At 37.0% G+C, this 18999-nt stretch overlaps 1 protein-coding gene across 1 annotated transcript in view; it reads left to right on the forward strand.

The window, feature by feature from the left end:
* LOC134754459 (E3 ubiquitin-protein ligase MYCBP2) overlaps positions 1–18999 on the forward strand; it is a 283481-nt gene that overhangs the window by 77960 nt on the left and 186522 nt on the right. The window contains exons 32-34 of the mRNA XM_063690792.1: positions 136–240; positions 7476–7645; positions 7770–7935. Of these exons, the coding sequence (XP_063546862.1) occupies positions 136–240; positions 7476–7645; positions 7770–7935 (441 nt within the window). The remainder of the gene's footprint in view (positions 1–135; positions 241–7475; positions 7646–7769; positions 7936–18999) is intronic.

Here is an 18999-nt window from a genome sequence, read left to right on the forward strand (position 1 = left end):
TCACAACAAATAAAAGCTGGCATAAAGTTCTATTACCAGGATATTGTTTGTAAATTATTTTTTTGCTGCGTTCGTAAACGTATCGCTCAATTGAAACTCTAACAAAAGGAACGCAACCTTTTTTGTTTGTTGCAGTGTTTCTGAATGGCCACAAAAAGCTTTACTAGTGCCTGGAAACGAAGTAATATTCTCTTTGGAGACAGCGTCTGATTACCTCACCGAATATAACAAGACCAACCAGTAAGTAACTAGAATTGGTGGTTTTTTTTTCTACTTACCCAGAATTGTGAATTTATTTTACATAAAATATTAAGGACAACCGGGATAATTGCTACTATGGGTTTATTGCGTATATTAGTTATTTTTTAAACATCATTAGTCACTATAATATGAATCTTCTCAAATGATTTTTACGCCTAAGACCCTAATTTGTTAAACAAAAGCCATTGTTTCTTTTATGACGGCCCCAAAGCTTCCAACTTTGGCGCGTGGCAAAGCAACAATGCCGTTTAAAAAGCAACTGTATCGCGATAGTACTAAACTTCAGATAACATGTTTCGGTAATGTAGTACGGTCGACCACCACGCTATATAGACGAGAGTACACAGCGCTTGTATTATTTTGATACATCGCGTGGTTTAAAAAACCGGACAAGTGCGAGTCGGACTCGTCCACCGAGGGTTCCGTACTTTTCAGTATTTGTTGTTGTAGCGGCAACAGAAATACATCGTCTGTGAAATTTTCAACTGTCTATCACGGTTCATGAGATACAGCCTGGTGACAGACAGACAGACGGACAGCGGAGTCTTAGTAATATAGCAAAGATAGATATAACTCCGTAATAGATGGATACAGTCTAAGGAAAAAACGTGCCTCGAAAATCAAGAAAATTTGATTCTCGTTCAGAGGGCGCTACTAGCTTTGGCTTACTGTCGTATAGATGGCGTTGACGGTTTCGTTTGTTATTTAACAATTTTAACGCATATCAGTGAAAGAACATGGGTCAAAATCATAAAAATGATTAATGCAAACAAAAAAAATCATTTATCCATATTTAAATACATTTTATCGTATTTTTATAAATATTTATTTTTAGTTTTAAAGTGTGTCGACAGATGGCAGTGAATTTACTGGGGTTACAAAATTTACTATGACAGTACCGCTCTAGTATAAGTTACTCTATGGTAATAGGGTCCCGTTTTTACCCTTTGGGTACGGAACCCTAAAAATTGAAACACGTTTATCAATGTTTGTAAAAAGAAACGTTAGGAAATTGAACACCAACCCTAAAATCAGTAATGGGGACGTGGGACACATAAGGGACGTGGTAATAAAAACAAACCATCACTGGAAAATTTGCTGCAACCATGTCCGCAGCGTAGAAAAAAATATGGCTCGACTGACAACGAAGACGATGCAACATAAGTCATATTTTGCATTGATATAACAATAGGTATGTTATGATTTTTAAATAATATTACAATCTTTTGGTCACAATTATTAAGTCTAGCAAGACAAATGCCAAAACTGACAGTCCGGTTCCAACTAATCAATCACGGGCCAGTATAAAAACGCCAATCCGACTAGTTTCCGGTCCGGTTCTAGGCGCCATGTTGGTTGCAAAAGGCGGGGAGGATGCTGACAACGCTTGATGAGTGCTGACGTATTGTTAACACTGAATACTTTTAATATAGCGATAATTAATAAAATCAGTTACAACGAAGATTGACTTTGAATTTACAAAATCTCAGAAGAGGGGACGAACAACAAGTAAGCAAGGTATGTTATTTTGAATTGAGACATTTTTTCTCTTAAAATTGATTGAATTGTAAAAGTGAAATCGCTGCAATTTTAAAACAAATAGAGAAGTAGTAACGATAATGTAATTAAATCTTAATAGGTCAAGTTTGTTTATAACAATCTATTAAGATGAGTAGCTATTATAGCATGTTAAAATGAGTACATTGCAGTTTTAGGAGGCCAAGTGTGTCTTTTGAAGATTAGTGGATTTTTTGATTAGTAGCTACCATAATGTGTGTTGTCACCATATGTGGTGGTGAAAAGTGAAAACGCTGCAATTTTAAAACAAATAGATTAGTAGTTACGATAATGTAATTAAATCTTAATAGGTCAAGTTTATAACAATTTATTAAGATAAGTAGCTATAGCATAATATTGTCTTCGGTTACCGCGATAGTTACTCATGAAATAAAACTATGAAAACGGATTATATCGCGTTTATTGAATTTATAACACATCCCGACGTTTCGAACCCTTTACAGCGTTCGTGGTCAACGGGTGACTGAGGAAAAATTACAAAGTGCAAAAATACCCACATACTAAAATAATGAACAATCATAGACTATAAACTTTAAGGCTGGTTGTACATGCAAAATCGGTTCATAAGGCTAGTTATACACTACAATTATTTTCAAGTAAAGATATATATATATATACGCGATAAAAACTACGCCGGCTACAACCCTACACCACGGACCCGAGAAGATTTAATTCCCTCCTAAATTGTAGGAGGGTATCCCAATATGGGACCGGCAACAAACTCGGCGGGACACATCTTTTCAAAACATGTTATACTCAGAATGTCCAACATCATCCAACACTAAGGTCTCACAGTCTATGTCTCGCTTGCTCCTTTATCCTTTATAACCATGTGTGTTGTTACTAGTAGAGGGCTAGGTGTGATTGTCCCTGTAGTATAACAATAAAGAGGTAGCTAGTATGTAACCATGCGTGTGTTGCTGCTGGTAGGCCATGTGTGCCTATGGTCGATTATTTGGATAGCCAGCTAAGACACGACCACGTGCGTTGCTACTAGAGTGTGTTGTGAGTATGGGAGGTCGCTCGAATAGGTAGCGAGTAGATGGCAATGTGTATAGATACTTACTTGTGGGCCACGTGGGCAAGTGTTAGGTTTAGAACTTGAGAGTTGGTATTCGAGTTGGAGTTCGAGTTGGCGTTCGAGTTGGCGTTAGAGGTGGAGTTCGAGTTGAAGTTCGAGTTCGAGTTGTCCGAGTTGGAGTCCGAGTTGGAGTTCGAGTTGGAGTACGAGTTGGAGTACGAGTTGGAGTACGAGCTGGAGTTCGAGTTGGAGTTCGATATAGTTTGACTTGGAGTTCGAGTTGGAGTACGGATTGGAGTACGAGCTGGAGTTCGAGTTGGAGTTTGAGTTTTAGTACGAGTTGGAGTCCGAGTTGGAGTTCGAGTTGGAGTTCGAGTTGGAGTTCGAGTTGGAGTTTGAGTTAGAGTTCGAGTTTTAGTACGAGTTGGAATTCGAGTTGGAGTTCGATTGCAGTACGAGTTGGAGTCCGAGTTGGAGTTCAAGTTGGAGTTGGAGTTCGAGTTGGAGTTCGTGTTGGAGTACGAGTTGGAGTTCAAGTTAGAGTTCGAGTTCGAGTTGGAGTTCGAGTTGGAGTAGGAGTTGGCGTTCGAGTTCGAGTTGGAGTTCGAGTTGGAGTTGGAGTTCGAGTTGAAGTTCGAGTTAGAGGTCGAGTTCGAGTTGAAGTTTGAGTTGGAGTTCGAGTCGGATTTGAAGTTGGAGTTCAAGTTGTAGTTCGAGTTGGAGTGCGAGTTGGCGTTCGAGTTGGAGTTAGAATAGAATAGAATTATTGATGATGTAAGAGTTGATGTTCGAGTTGATGTAAGAGTTGATGTAACAGTTGATGTTCGAGTTGACGTTTGAGTTGGTATTCGAGTTTGTGTTCGGTTTTTTCGAGATGGCGTTCGATTTTGAGTTGGGGTTCAAGTTGATGTTCGAGTCATTGTCAAGTTGGTATGTGAGCTGAAGCTTTCGAGCAAGTGTGAAAAGAGACGAGTCGTATGAAGAGGATGACAGCCGTCCCTTGAGCGCCAAAGACGTCGGCACTCGGGGCATCGCAGTAGCGGCGCTTGCGACCACCAGAAGTCTGTCTTCGCAAAAGGGAGGCTGCGCTGGAATTGCAGCGGCAGTGAAAGGAATCGAGAGCGAAGCAGAATTGTGATCGTCAGGAGTATCCCCGCTTTGACGGCCTTATTAAGGGGCACGCGCCACAGGACATCAGGAGTGAGGTGACAGTCATTAGTTTCGAAAACAAGGTTAATTCATGATCAGATCATCAGATACAGCTTAGATCACGCTGATAGTTCAGATTCAGACATAGAGGCAGACGGCGTCGGTGCTAAGTGTAAAGTAGTCGACGCGATATTGATAGGTCAGACATTTACGGAATGGTTGCTACCATAATTATATTTTGGTAATTCAGGACCATAAAGCTCATTAACATTGATTTGTTTATTGATTGATTTACTGATCGAGTATCGCCGAGTATCTAGTATCGAGCATTTAATATCGAGTATCGAGCTATAGAATTATTTGAGTTGTTGAATTATTTGAGCTATTGAATTATTTGAGCTATTGAATTATTTGAGTTATTTCAATAATAATTCATTATTTGAGTTATTGAATTATTCGAGTTATATTATTCGAGTTATTGTATTATTTAAGTTATTGAATTAATTGAGTTATTTAATTATTTGAGTTATTGAGTTATTTAATTATTTGAGTAATTTATTTATTTGAGCCATTGAATTATTTAAGTTATTGAATTATTAGTATTGAATTATTAGTTATTGAAATATTTGAGTTGTTGAATTATTTGAGTTATTGAATTACTTGAGTTATTGAATTATTTGAGTTATTGAACTATTTGAGTTATTGAATTATTTGAGTTATTGAATTATTTGAGTTGTTGATATATTTGAGTCATTGAATTACTTGAGTCATTGAATGATTTGTCATTAAATTATTTAAGTAATTGAAATATTTGGGTCATTCAAATATTTGCGTCATTGAATTATTTGTTATTGAATTATTCAAGTTATTGAATTATTTGAGTTATTGAATTGAAAATGAAATGAAAAATGAAATGAAAATGAAATGAAAATGAAAATGAAAAGTTGTTTATTCAGCTAAAGAATTACTTATACAGGTAAGTTTTGATGCCTCTTTTTAAGTAACATAATACCTGTGGTAAGAGGCACCGCTGTTCCGTAATTGGTAAATAAATAACAATATTTTAAATTAAAATACAAATTTAAAGAAATTTGATGAATTATTTGAGTTATTGAAATATAACTTTTGTTGTTGAATGACTGAATTTGAGCTATTAAATTATTGAATCTGAGTTATTGAATCTTTGAGTTATTGAATTATTGAATCTGAGTTATTGAAGTATTGAAGAAATGGAAGAGTCTACCTTTACTCGCTGCCGACGACATTCCAAATAACTACGGAACCAGCCAATTGTCACGGGAGATATGTTGACAGCACGCATTAAACTAAGTAAAATATCGAAATCAACAGTGTTAAATGCATTGCTGAAGTCTAACAGCGTCAGTACGGTGAGCTTACAGTTATCCATGCCGGCACGAACATCATCGTTAATTTTTACTAAAGCTGTAACAGTACTGTGACCGGAGCGGAAGCCAGACTGTAAAGGGTTCATGAGCTTATGCCTGTTTAAAAAGGATGTAAGCTGGTGATGTATAAGACGCTCAAGAACCTTTGAAAGGAATGGGAGGATAGAAATAGGACGATAGTCGGAATAAATTGTATATAAGTATTTTTTTATATAAATATTTTAATTTTTTTTTTTATAAGTATTTAAATTGTATATAAGTATTTTTTTACTTTTGCTGTGATGATTACGGTATGTTCAGTCGTATGACACGATTTTATTTAAGTACCTATAGTTGCATATATTTCTATAACTTTTTTATTTATATGTAGAGTTGTTGATTGTTGATGATTTATATGGAATTGTTGTATATATATTTATATTGTTTTATTTTAATTCTTATCTAACATTTACTTTGTTACCCTAGATTAAGTACGTATATTAAATTACAAACATACATGTTTTTGGGTTTTTTCCCTAAGTATATTAAATTATTAATAAAAAATATCGTGTTTTTTTACACCACGCGAAGTATCAAAATAGTACGGGCGCTGTATATTCTCGCCTATATCGGGGTGGTCGACCGTACTATATTACCAAAACATGTTATCTTGAATGAGCTGTTAGAAAGATTTGAGCTTTAGTACAATCGCGATACAGGTGTTTTTTAAACGGCATTGTTGCTTTGCCACGCGCCAAAGTTGGAAGCTTTGGGCCCGTCATAAAAGAGACAATGGCTTTTGTTTAACAGATTAAGGTCTTAGGCGTAAAAATCATTTGAAAAATTTATACTATACAGCTCCCTCCAACTATAAAAAAAGGCCAGAACTACTTGGAGAGCAACAAGTAACACAGAGGGCGTTTTACCGAATCGTATTTAAATAGTTGGCTATTTTTTGAGAATTAGATTAACCCCAGACCTACACGGTGACTGAGGTAAGTCAACAAAATCCGTTTACATCCTTCTTCTTTAGACATTTGGTAATATTTAGTAATAAATGTGCTCAATATTAATTAACTGCGTCATGTGAACCACAATTTGTATTAACAATACCTCTGTTTTGGAATAAAATCCATTGCAAATTCTTGGAGGATATTTTTAACTTGGTAAAATGCGTCAATAATGTTGAGGTATTTGCGTCTATGTAACTTATTTGCCCGAATTTCAGTGGTCAACAACCTTTTTACTAGATACGTACTTTTACCAGTATACTTGATACATAGTTATTCAATCTATTCAAGAAAGTTTCGTCAGTAGAAAAGCTCGCGAAGTTAAAATTTCAGTCCTTCGACCATTCAAAATTTTCTAATGCTAGCTTTTTTACGTAGCTTTGCAATATATGTAATACATTTTCCAGTTTTTTAGTTACGCCCACATTTAAATAGGACCTCTTAAATTTTTTGTATATTCGTTTTTTAATCGTCTAAAAGGGTTTACAACATCTGGAAATTAGGTTTGGATAAATGCGTCTACAAATTAGAGACGCAAATGCACCCTAATACCCAAATTATACTATTTTCTACTTGATGTGGTTAATTGCTGTTTTTGGCCCCTTGTATTGATTATACCTTCTAAAATACTGTATTATGAACACGTTTCTTGAGGTTTGTAAAGTGTAATCGTAATTGTTCAAAAATTATTTTAAAAAGACACAATTTGCCCAACTGGTGCAAAGGCGTCTTAATTTCCGTTCAAAAAATAACATCTCTATATATTTTAATTATAGTGCAATGAAAAAATTACTTCACGAATTATCTTGGCAAAGAGTTGCTGAAAGCACACAGCAAAAGAATATTTCAATATACTTATTAAATATTTCATAATATTTAATATTATAAAGGATATCAAAAAAATAAAAATAATTAAAACAGTAACGCATTTGCCCCGGTTAACTTGAGACTGGGAGTGTTCCTGTTAATTATTTATAAGAGCCGTAAATCTTAATGAAGCGCGGAGAAACTACAATTTTCGTAATTCACTTTCTTTATGTATTCATCCGACTTTTTTACGACCTGTAAAAGCGAGGACAACCGCTTCGGATTCCGCTGCCTGTGCGTGGGTTACGAGGACGCGCCGTTGACGACGCAGCGGCAAGGGCTGGTCGCGCTGGAGATGGAGCTGGTGTACGCGGGCGCGTCGTGCGCCTCGAGGTTGCTGGCGCCGGATCTGGACATACCGCCGCTGACCTTCTGTGAGTACCGTTCTATCATCGAAAGTCCCTCCCCCTCCATCATAAAATATTTCTAAAATTCTCTCTGATTCCTAATTCGTGTCGCTGTAAACACATGAATGTCAATGAGGGTAATATTCCACAGCAACAATAGTGGAAGTCCAAGTACTGGCCATGATGGGCGCGAGTCCCACGGGGGTGGAGTCGGAGTCGGCGCAAGACGGAAGCGAAGCGCTGCTCTTAGCGCGCGGGCTGGAGCTCTCTTCGCCCCCCACTATTCATCACGTACTGGACGGCCAGCCGCTTTTAAGGTAAGGATTTACATACTACAATACTACTTCACCCCGCATATCAGCTACTGGAAGACTCATAATAATAGTAGTTTACGTGACTGCCACATAATGCTTCATTATGTACAGTTATAGACACTGTTTTTATCTACACACATTTTAAGTATAAGCCTTTATGATGTTATCAGGAACCGCATGTTACGACGGCCAATGCGACATTGTTGCTCTGCCGTGGAAATCGGGTGGCGTCTTCGAAATATCTTGATCGCTAATTTTACGCGAAAGTGGTGCTATAGTTTACAAAAACTAATTAAAAGATAAACTGAATGTAAAACTATAATGGCAGTAAATGAAAGTTTTTAAGCATGTCACGCAACCGTGGTTTTCTTTCCATTAAGAGACAAACTAGAGTCGGCCCTAAATGCCATACAGTTGGATATCAAGTAACATGCGAGATTTGTCAAAATTGCTTGCGACTGACACTTAATTTGGAATAAAACGTCATCTCGACTTCTAGTTTGTCAAGCCATTTTCGTGTTGAAAAAAGCGGCATTATTATAATAATTAATAATAATTGCCCATTGTGAGCAATGACAATGACAATCAAAATTCAACAGTAAATTTAAAACATTAAGTTGGTTTTTGGCTTGCAGATTTAGATCCCTCTGTAACTCAAGGGTTAAAGTCGTTCATAAGGTCAACCACGGCACTCACTACAGTTTGTATCACTTGATCACTACCTTATGATAAGCTAAATGCGCACCTGGTAAAACTGCACCTAACATCTACACTGATGGATGACGGGTCAATTTAGAGGAACGCAAAAAAAAGTTCTAAATTTGTCCAAGAGTATAGAAATAGGTACGAGAAAATGAAAGAAAATGAATAAAAGTTCTATAAAAAGTTGATTTATATACCTACTCCAAGGGACAGGGTAGACTTTGTCTTTACTTTTTTTTATATCAGTCACATTTTAAAATAAAACAAAACCTCCTCCTTACCTCCTCCTCCTCTTTTAGAATCCTCGGTTGGGATTACCCGACCTGCGACCGGTATCATTCTGCGTATATTAGGTACCACGCGACGCCCGACTCCTGTCGTACGAATAGCGCACGTCCATATTACTTGTCGTTACCCTACGCGGATTATAAAAACCGCGACTTGTGCGTGGGTGGTACTGACCTGGAAAACCCCTCCGATTGACGAAGATTGAAGTTTCGTCGTTACTTCTTGTGGACGATATCTCCTCGTCCTTTGCCGCTTGAATGGCGTCTTTTAATGTTGGAAGGTTCCTAGCTGAAACTATGATCCCTAAATTGGGGTTCCGTAACCCATCGGTGAACCTTTTAACTGCCAGTTTTTCATTGATGGGTTTTAATACCTTAAATGCATTTGATCACCGTCAGCCTGGGATATTGTTAAATCAAACCTTCACGAAAAGAGCGTACTCCCATCTTAAAGGCCGGCAACGCACTTACAATCGCTTACCATCAGGTGATCCGTTTGCTCGTTTGCCTCCTATTTCATAAAAAAAAAAAAAAATTGCTCAATTTTTGTACCGAATTCATTAATGGAAAGTGAACTTTGCTTTACCCTCATCAAATTACTGTGTATAGCTGTACTTGATTTTTTTGTCAGGTAATTATTTCTAGGGTCTGAAATAAGCGATTCGCAGTCGGTGTAAGATTGTGCCATTCGCAATTTAGCACTTTCGGATAAACGTGTTTTAAGACGATTCTCGCTGATTTGGCCTTGACCGTCTGGGCAAATGTACCCGCTTCACCCCGCACTCCGCTCACTGCGATCGAACGTGAATTTTGACTCGCGGCACGGCAACGAGGTTCAAAGAATATAATAAGACAGCCCAGAGACGCGCCGATGGCGCTATACTCGTATTTGTGTATCTTTTGACTGCAAAGACTGCTTTGCAGCTGTTTTGTCCTTTGAGTATGAGTAGATTATGCATTTAGTGGAGGTCGAAAAATATATTAATTAATAGTGCGTTTATAGTTTTTTTATCTCTTTAATAAATTAATAAATATAAATAATGCCATTAATAGTTAACTTGTAAACTAAGTACTACATTTTTATAATCGTTACCTTACTATTAAACTATTGTTTTTTTCGAGTTAATCAATATAGGCAAATAAAATAGGTAATCAATTTCAAACTATTAGTTATAGTCGGAACTATTTTTTTCCTGTGACTTATAGTTTTTTCATAAAAAACACTACTACATGCCGTTTTGCTACTAGGTATGCTTTTGCCTATTTCTACTAAACGGCAATTCGATTAAAATTATCTTTAAACTAAAACATGTTTTAACAGTTCTGTAAATAGTTCTGTAAATACAATGTTCTGCGGTGGCTGGGGCATGTGCAACGCATGGAAAATGCACGCTTGCCCAGACAGACCATGCTGAGCCAAATAGCAGTAGGCAAGCGCAACGTGGGACGCCCATTACTCCGCTTTAAGGACTGCGTAAAGCGCGACATGGTTGCGTTTAACATCAACTGCGACTCATGGGAAGACCTGGCAACAAACCGCGCTGAGTGGAGGAACAGCCTGTTAAGAGGTCGCGACACCCACGATAGGTCCTGGTTTCAGGACTTGGCCCGAAAACGCGCCATAAGACACATCCGCGATGAGGGTCGCCTCGCTGTGGACCCTCGATGTACTTTTGCTTGTTATAGATGTGGACGACTGTGCCGTTCAAGGATCGGGTTATTTAGCCACGAGCGACGCTGTCGTTAGATAACACAACTCATGGATGCTGCTTCAATCATCTGTAAAGATGGACAAGGCCTAATGATGATGATGAAATACAATGTAGCTTTATAGCTTACAAATACAAATAGTTTATTAACATAAAGGTTGTTTACATGTGCACCGATAATCATAATCATCTTTATTTATAAAACCAATTTATACGTCAACAGTCGATTTATAATTATTTACAATTTATACATACATTATTTAAAAAAAATTATATTATTGTAATTAAGTGTACTGTTTCTACAATGTTCATTATTTGTGTGCACAGAACTCTTGGTAGGTGTAGAATGGGTGCTCGACAAGCCAGTTTTTTAATCGGCGCTTAAAGCTTATTAAATTGGGAGCTTCGACGATATTTCTGGGCAGTTTATTATAAACAGTGGGCCCCATTACATGGGTGAGCTTATTTGATTTCATAAGTTTGCGACCTACACTAACTAGTTTCTCGGAATTCCTAGTGTTAAAGTTATGTATCATTGCATTCGTTTTGTAGTTCGATATATTGGCCCTTACGTACATAGCTACCTGCATAACCATAATTGAAGGCAGTGTGAGTATGCCTAATTTCTTAAACAATTCCTTTGCTTGCGTATCTGGAGGTACCCGTGCGATACACCGAATTGCCCGTTTCTGGAGTCGGAACACTCGTTCCCATTGGGCACAGCGGCCCCAGAGTTCCGCACCATACTAAATTAGGGAATGAACAGTGGCAAAGTAGCACGACCGGACCACCTCTGGTGCCACAGTCTTCGCTACCCGGCCAAGGGCGAAGCATGCGCTTCCGAGTTTACAGCACAGTTTGTTGACGTGCTGGTCCCACTTTAGTCCACTGTCAATCTCAAAACCCAGGAAGGTGGTAGAGGCAGCTTGCTCGAGAGCTTTTCCGTCCAACCTAACAGTCAGTGGCATCGCACAACGGCCTGACAGGTTAAAATGTATATAATGTGTCTTCTTAAGATTTAGGGCAAGTTCGTTGCACTCGAACCACTGAGCCATCTTAGCTGCCGTTTCATTTAGTGCCATGCCGATGTCTTCTATTGTAGGTGCAGTGACCACCGCCGCTACATCGTCTGCGTACATTAAAATCTCAGCTGATTGTATCGCATCAGGTAAGTCATTTAGTAACAGCGAAAACAATATATTTGAGACTGACGATCCTTGCGCTACACCCATGTCTGCCTCCAGGGGATCAGATCTGATACTTCCTCCATCTCCAACTACTATTTGGGATCTATTATGGAGTAGGCTCTTTAGTAGGGACAGTGACGAGTCATTTATGCCATAATGTTGTAGCTTACAGGTGAGTAAGGCGTGGTCAGCAACGTCAAACGCCTTGGATAGGTCGCAGCACAAGATTGCCACCTGCTGCTGACCCTCTCTAGCGGCCATGATACGGCGAACCAGTCCGCGGGTTAAGGATGTCGTAGACCGGCCTGCACGGTACGCATACTGCCTGTCTGATAGCGCATTCGTTACAAGTAAGAAATCTGTGAGCCGGCTACTGAGGCCGCATTCACCTTAGCTATTGCTGGTATAATCGAAACAGGCTTGTAGGCATCTACATCGCCTCTTTTTCCTTTTCCTTTAAAGATAGGAGTTACCTTGCTTGTTTTAAGTTACGCCGGGAGGGAGGCCTCTTTTAGGCAGCGGTTAAATAATTCTGTCCTAGCATAAATATGGGGAACAGGTGCCAATCTCAGTAGCTTCATGCTAATCCCGTACACGTCCTTTGACGGTTTTGGTGGAATTCTAGAATTCACTAGACGATAAACTTAACCTACAGTAAACGGTATTAGTGACAGAGTGTGTGATGAGGCTGGCGACATTGGCGCGAGGCGCTCCGCACGCCGCCGCGGCACTCAGGAACCTAGAGTTAATGGCATTTAATGCACATTTCTTGGTAGGGAACTTTGACCCGCCATCAGTCAACAGCACATCTGCGACATCTAACAGCGGAGTGCTATTTTTTCCCCGTTATTTATTAATTACAGACCACATACATTTTGAAACATTAGTGCTAGATTTAATTAAATTATTGTAATAAGTGGATTTTTTATTCCTTATTAAGTTTTCATAGTGAATTTTCATGTCAGATATATCCATCAGACTCCAAACTAGACTGAGCCTGTATCTTGGAAGTCTGCGAGAGCGATTGACAATTATGTCCACATTATACATTGCTTAATACTAAAAGTAATTACTACAATATAAGCTAAATAATACAGAATAACCTATATAACTAAAAGATCTAAACATGTTATATAAGTTTCGGTGTGAGCGTGTGTTTGTGTGGGTGGTGTGTGTGAGTGTGCCAAAAAGGAGTGTGTGCAGGTTTGTATTATGTGGGTAGGTTAAGCCTTCGTTGTCAGTTTTTCCGTCTCAGCATAAGATAAAGTATTCAACCATCTTGTCACTTTTTCTCAAATTTTTATAGCCTATAACCTGGCCGTGGATTTTTTCGACAGATTAGCAAATTTTGCATCAAAATCCGTTCAGCCGTTATCATGTGATGCGCGGTCAAATAAACAGACAAACAGACAAAAATTCCAAAAGCTATTGGAACGAGTTCTGTTATCGATTCTAAGTATCCCCAGCTAATTTTTTTTCGAATATCTTCCATGTACAGACTTTCGACCCTCTTCCGCTTTATTATATGTATAGATAGAAGATCAATTATTTATTGTTTCGAGATGGAATGGAGCATTATTCAAAACGTAAAACTTGAATGACATTATAATATGTCGGTTAGAAAAAATTTATTTATTTATTTCAAATAAGGTTTTCTCAAACATACGTATATTATAGTATAATATATACGGATATTATCATTACATTCATTGTAATAGACCGCAAAATACCGTGTTGCGCTCGCTAATGCGCGTCGCAACCAAATCAGCGCTCTGCAGTTATTTATTCTTTGGCCACAATAACTCCGATATTATAGCACTTTGCTTGTGCATAAGCGAACATAGTGCAAGGAAGGCACGGAGCGACGAGCGACACAGCCTCCTCATCTCAAAGCTGGCACACGACTGCCGGCCACGCCATTTTCAGGCTGCATACACATAAAATGTGGAAAAACGTTCGATTTCTTAAGAAAATATTTTTTAATTAACAAAAGCTATGTTGCATTTGTAGAACCTGTTAAAACATTTTTATTAGTTTAAAAATAATTTTAATCGATTAAGCCGTTTAGTAGTTATAAGCAAAGTTAGCCGCAAAACGGCCTGTCGTGTTATTTTTTTTTTCGGTGAAACTACAAATTTCAGGAAAAAAGTCAAATGTTACGATTGTTGTGCATAGAGTGAAGATGCATATATTTTTTTTTCATAATTTTTTGTTAACTCATTTAGAAGATATAAGCTCTAAAAAGTAACAGTTTTTGGCCAAAAACTGAGCGAAGCGCCGTAAGCACAAAATTAACTAATATTGGAATACTGTCTTGTTCTAACATGGATTTGTATAAGTCTATGGCATCAATTAGCTTTCTCGTGATATCTTCCTCTCTAGTCATTATAGGTAAGAGGTGGACTGCAGTTTTAAGGTCGAACTTCTCCATGGTGCTTGACTTTACAATATGACTGCTCGTACAAAACTGTTATATTATATATATAAACGTAAAAGTGACTGACTGACTCACTTAAATCAACGCCCAGCCCAAACCGTTGGACCTAGAGAGCTGAATTTTTCACAATAGGTAGTTTTTATAACGTTAGTATCCACTAAGAAGGGGTTTTTCAAAATTCACCCCCTGAGGGGGTGAAATGGGGGTCCAAAGTTCAAGTCATAAAACTGCTGGGACACAATCTATATAGTGCCTAAGTGACAAATAATGGCGTCATACATGTGATCACTACCGAAATTTGCAAAATCTAAATTATAACTATACCATGAGTCATACACACACGTGTGCTATATCAAACGAAAGGTTATTAAATATATTATGATTCGTTAATACATTATTTATAAAAACAATGTGTATTTTAGGAGCTACAAACAAAGAAAAACCACTTTTTATGAGAAAAGTTCGTGTATATATATTTTATAGCTCAACTAAAAACGTTATAACAATGTTGCGTCTAATATAAAAGAAACCAGTTATTTAACTATACGTCACGGCTTAAATTTTTAATTTCCGACAAAAACTGTGGAAGTTGTAGAAAAAAAACTAAAGCGCGCCAACAATTCTACCTTAATGCGCTCATATTATGCAAAGAATAGTCCTAATTATCGGGTATTAAATTAAAGAACATTTCATAAAACACATGAAAACGATATTTTGGAGTGGAATCATAATTTATAAATTGAATTTGTTTGATAAATAAGCAAAACAACGGTTTCTTTTCGTACCTAATCTCCTCATTTGAAAGTCGGTTAAAATTTAAGTTTTGTGCACCTGGGCTACAAAAGCGAATGAATTGACGCTTCATTTATCAAAATCAGTTCAGTAGTTCCATGTAAACAATACATCACACGTAGACAGCAAATTCTGCCTATTTCTATTGTATGGGAGAGGACACTGACTTCTGTAACACAGGTTTTTTTACCTAGCTCAGAACTCAGGGACTACAACACCTATTTTATACTTGCTTCTGTCAATATATATATATATTTTTCAAATTCATTTTATAAATTATGATTCCATTCCAAAATGTCGTGTTCATGTATTTTATGTAATGTTTTTTCATTGAATACCCCATAATTAGGACTATTCTTCGCAAAATATGAGCGCATTAAGGTAGAATTGTTGGCACGCTTTAGTTTTTTTGGTACATCTTCCATAGTTTTCATCGGAAATTAATTTTTTTTAGCTGTGACGTATAGTTAAATTAGGGATGAAAATTCCGGTAATAATCAAATGTTTTTTTTTTCGGGAATTTCACAAAATTTCGTTTTTTTCGGTTTTTTTCAGTTTTTTCCCAGTTCTATTCAGAAAAATTAAATACGTCACACAAAATGCCACTGATGAGTGATGACAGTGTCAGTGCCATAAACAAACACATTAGACATACATCCTTAACCTACCCGTTGAAATTCCTAATTAAGTATATTGAAAAATACATTGTTTTTTTCGAAAGAAACTTTAAAAAAACGAGCCGTTTTGAAATTTTCTCGGTTTTTTCAACGCTAAGTTGAATAACTGGTTTCTTTTATATTATACGCAACATTGTTATAACGTTTTTAGTTATTTAATACATGAACTTTTCTCATAAAAAGTGTTTTTTCTTTGTTTGTAGCTCTTAAAATATACATTGTTTTTATAAATAATGTATTAACGAATCATAAAATATTTAATAACCTTTCGTCTTATGTAGCACACGTGTAAATATGACTCATGGTATAGTTATAATTTAGATTTTGCAAATTTCGGCAGCGGTCACATGTATGACGCCATTATTTGTCACTCAGGCACTATAAAGATTGTCTCCCAGCAGTTTAATGATCCTTTTTATATTGCTAATAACACACTAGAATCTTATGCTAATTTTTTTCTAACTTAAATCCATTTGTTCTAGCAAATACCTACATTTTAATGTATAATTTTCGGGGTCCTTTTGTTTGACATAATTATTGAAAGTCATAATGTAATGATTGTCATATTATCATTAGTCATAATTCTGAAACCGTTAACTTTTCAGAATTTTCCTCGGGTTATCCTATAAATAGGTTAGGTTAGGTTTGTTTTATGGCAACAATGAAAAGTTACGCGTTTTTGAGAAAAACCAAATTATGACTAATGATAATATGACAATCATTACATTATGACTTTCAATAATTACGTCAAACAATAGAGACCCATAATTTTTACATTTTTGGTCTGATTTTGATTATTTTGATATCAGTGTATGGCTTGAGACATCAGCTTTAATGTACATTGCTTTAAAGTCCGACTTTTGGTTTGGTTGTAAAACCCAAATAATCGTTTTTTTTTCCATCATTTTGATTTATTTTAAATTTCTCTTAAACTATTCTATATTTTGGTACATAGTGTATTAGTGAAATATATAATATTTTATTGGCTTTCGTTTAATACCCCACACGTGTATGTGTAATGCATAGTTTGGGTGCAATATGCAATATTCGCAACGAGGCGGGAGTCATTTTGATGACGTCATTCCGCTGAAGTAGATGGATGGCGCCGCTGTCTCCCGGCAGTTTTGGAGACATCAAATATATATGTAAGCTCTTGAAGCATCGTAAATTTACTCTAGGGATATGTAACGTTTCATATCACAATCTAATAGCTAATCTAAGGCATATAATTAATTCTACTGAATTATATTTAGAACACTGACCACTTCACTTTATTCGCACTTAATAGAGCTGCGGCACCTGCGTCGTAAACAGCTCTGAAAACACGCGCCAATAAAACCGCTCCGCTAGACCTCCTCCGTCGGCCTGGTCTTTCTGCCCAGCCCAAATGATCGCCTGAAGGCCGCTTGACCGTTGATTTCCCTCCGGATCATCTTCTTATGGCATGTCAAGTATACCTTATATAGTCCATACACCAGAATCAAGCAAATGATGACAAGTATGGCGAGTAGGATAATGTTTGTGTTGCTGACGTGGAATGCCAAATCCTTCACAGTGGCATTTGCTTCGTTACTGCCTTCTGAAGCCGTCTGGGCGATAATCACCTCTTCTGGTTTAGATATGCCTGACCCCATCTTAACAATAGCGCTGGATCATTGTTATCGTAATTTACAGCACCTACGCCTTAAAAACTGCAGGAGTACAATAGCTCCATTGAAATTGTCCGATTTATCTCGAAAACACTCTTTTCGCTTCTTCTTCGCGACTTAAGTTGTCCACATATTATTAGTTAATTTTATTATTTAGGCCTTACATCTTATTTAACCTTGCACTCGCGAAACGATACCGCTGCCTTAAATGGCAGGGTCGCCATGTACGGACGACGTTAATGAAACTACTGTCTAGATGGAGATTATGATTTATTCTGTCTTCACAGGCAAAAATACACGCTTATATAATGCAATACTTACATACTACAGCACAAGACAAAAAGCAAGGTTTCTCGCAATGCCTGTAAAAGTCGAGGCTTGACACTTATATTGCATTCACTTCGCATATTAATAAGTAAAACTGCACAATTGCACGTCAGCTAGTTGTCGACGTGTAAAACGCAATAAAAATAAAGTAAATAATAACAAAGAAAAAACCGCAAACATTCTGACAATCGCATGCATAAAATGTATCTTCAAAACAAATTTAAAATCATAATGGTTATTTGTTTACCTGGGTGGTTCTAAATAGGTAGTGTTTATATTCAGTAAATAAATATATTCAGATAATTGTAAATTTAACTTTTGTGAAAAAAAAAAGAATTCACATGGTCTAGTAGCTTTTTATGAAATCATAGCTGTTGCCCGCGACTTCGTACGCGTGGTTTTGTATGTTGGTGGTTGTGGTTATATATTCTACATGAGCATAATATAGAACATTATGCAGTAAAAGATATCAGTAGGGACGATTAATCATTTGTTAATAATTTATACAACGCATGAAATTTGTGTTTCACAAACTACGAAGTTTCAAGACCCTAACTGAAAAAAATTGTTCCCGATATAATCCCTCTCGACCCTCTTAATAGATTTACAAGTCCACTATTTAAAACAAAATATTCGCTCCCGAAACTATTAATACAAACTTTTCAAAAACGGTGTAAGTAATCAGTTTTCGTCTATTTTAATATAATGCCCTTTTTACCAAGTTTCAAGTTCCTAGCTTAAAAGAAAATTTGTACCACATATAAACTTACATCCCCTTTTTAACCCCTTTAGGGGTTGAATTTTTAAGAACGTTGAAATAACTTTTTTGAAATCTTATACAATGCCTTTCTAAGAAGTTTCAAAGCATTTGTAATAGATTCACTTTCAACAACTTTTTAACCCTTTTAGGGGATGAATATTTAAAAACGCTTGAATTACTTTTCTTGTATTCTAATAATATGCCTTTATACAAAGATTCAAGTCCCGCACTAAAAAAAAAAAATGTTGATCTCCATACAAACTTTCAACCCCATTTTTACCACCTTGGGGGATGAATTTTCAATAATGCTAAAATAAGTTTTTTTTTCTCTTTTAATTATATATCTTTCAATGAAGTTTCGAGTCATCATCATCATCATGTCAGCCGATAGACGTCCACTGCTGGACATAGGCCTCCCCCAAGGCTCGCCACTCCGACCGATCCTGTGCCGCTCGCAACCACCGAATTCCCGCGACCTTCACCAGGTCGTCGCTCCATCTCGTTGGAGGCCTACCGGCAGTTCGTCTTCCGGTACGCGGA

The sequence above is a fragment of the Cydia strobilella genome, chromosome Z, assembly GCF_947568885.1.
Source record: "Cydia strobilella chromosome Z, ilCydStro3.1, whole genome shotgun sequence".
Taxonomy (NCBI): Eukaryota; Metazoa; Arthropoda; class Insecta; order Lepidoptera; family Tortricidae; genus Cydia; species Cydia strobilella.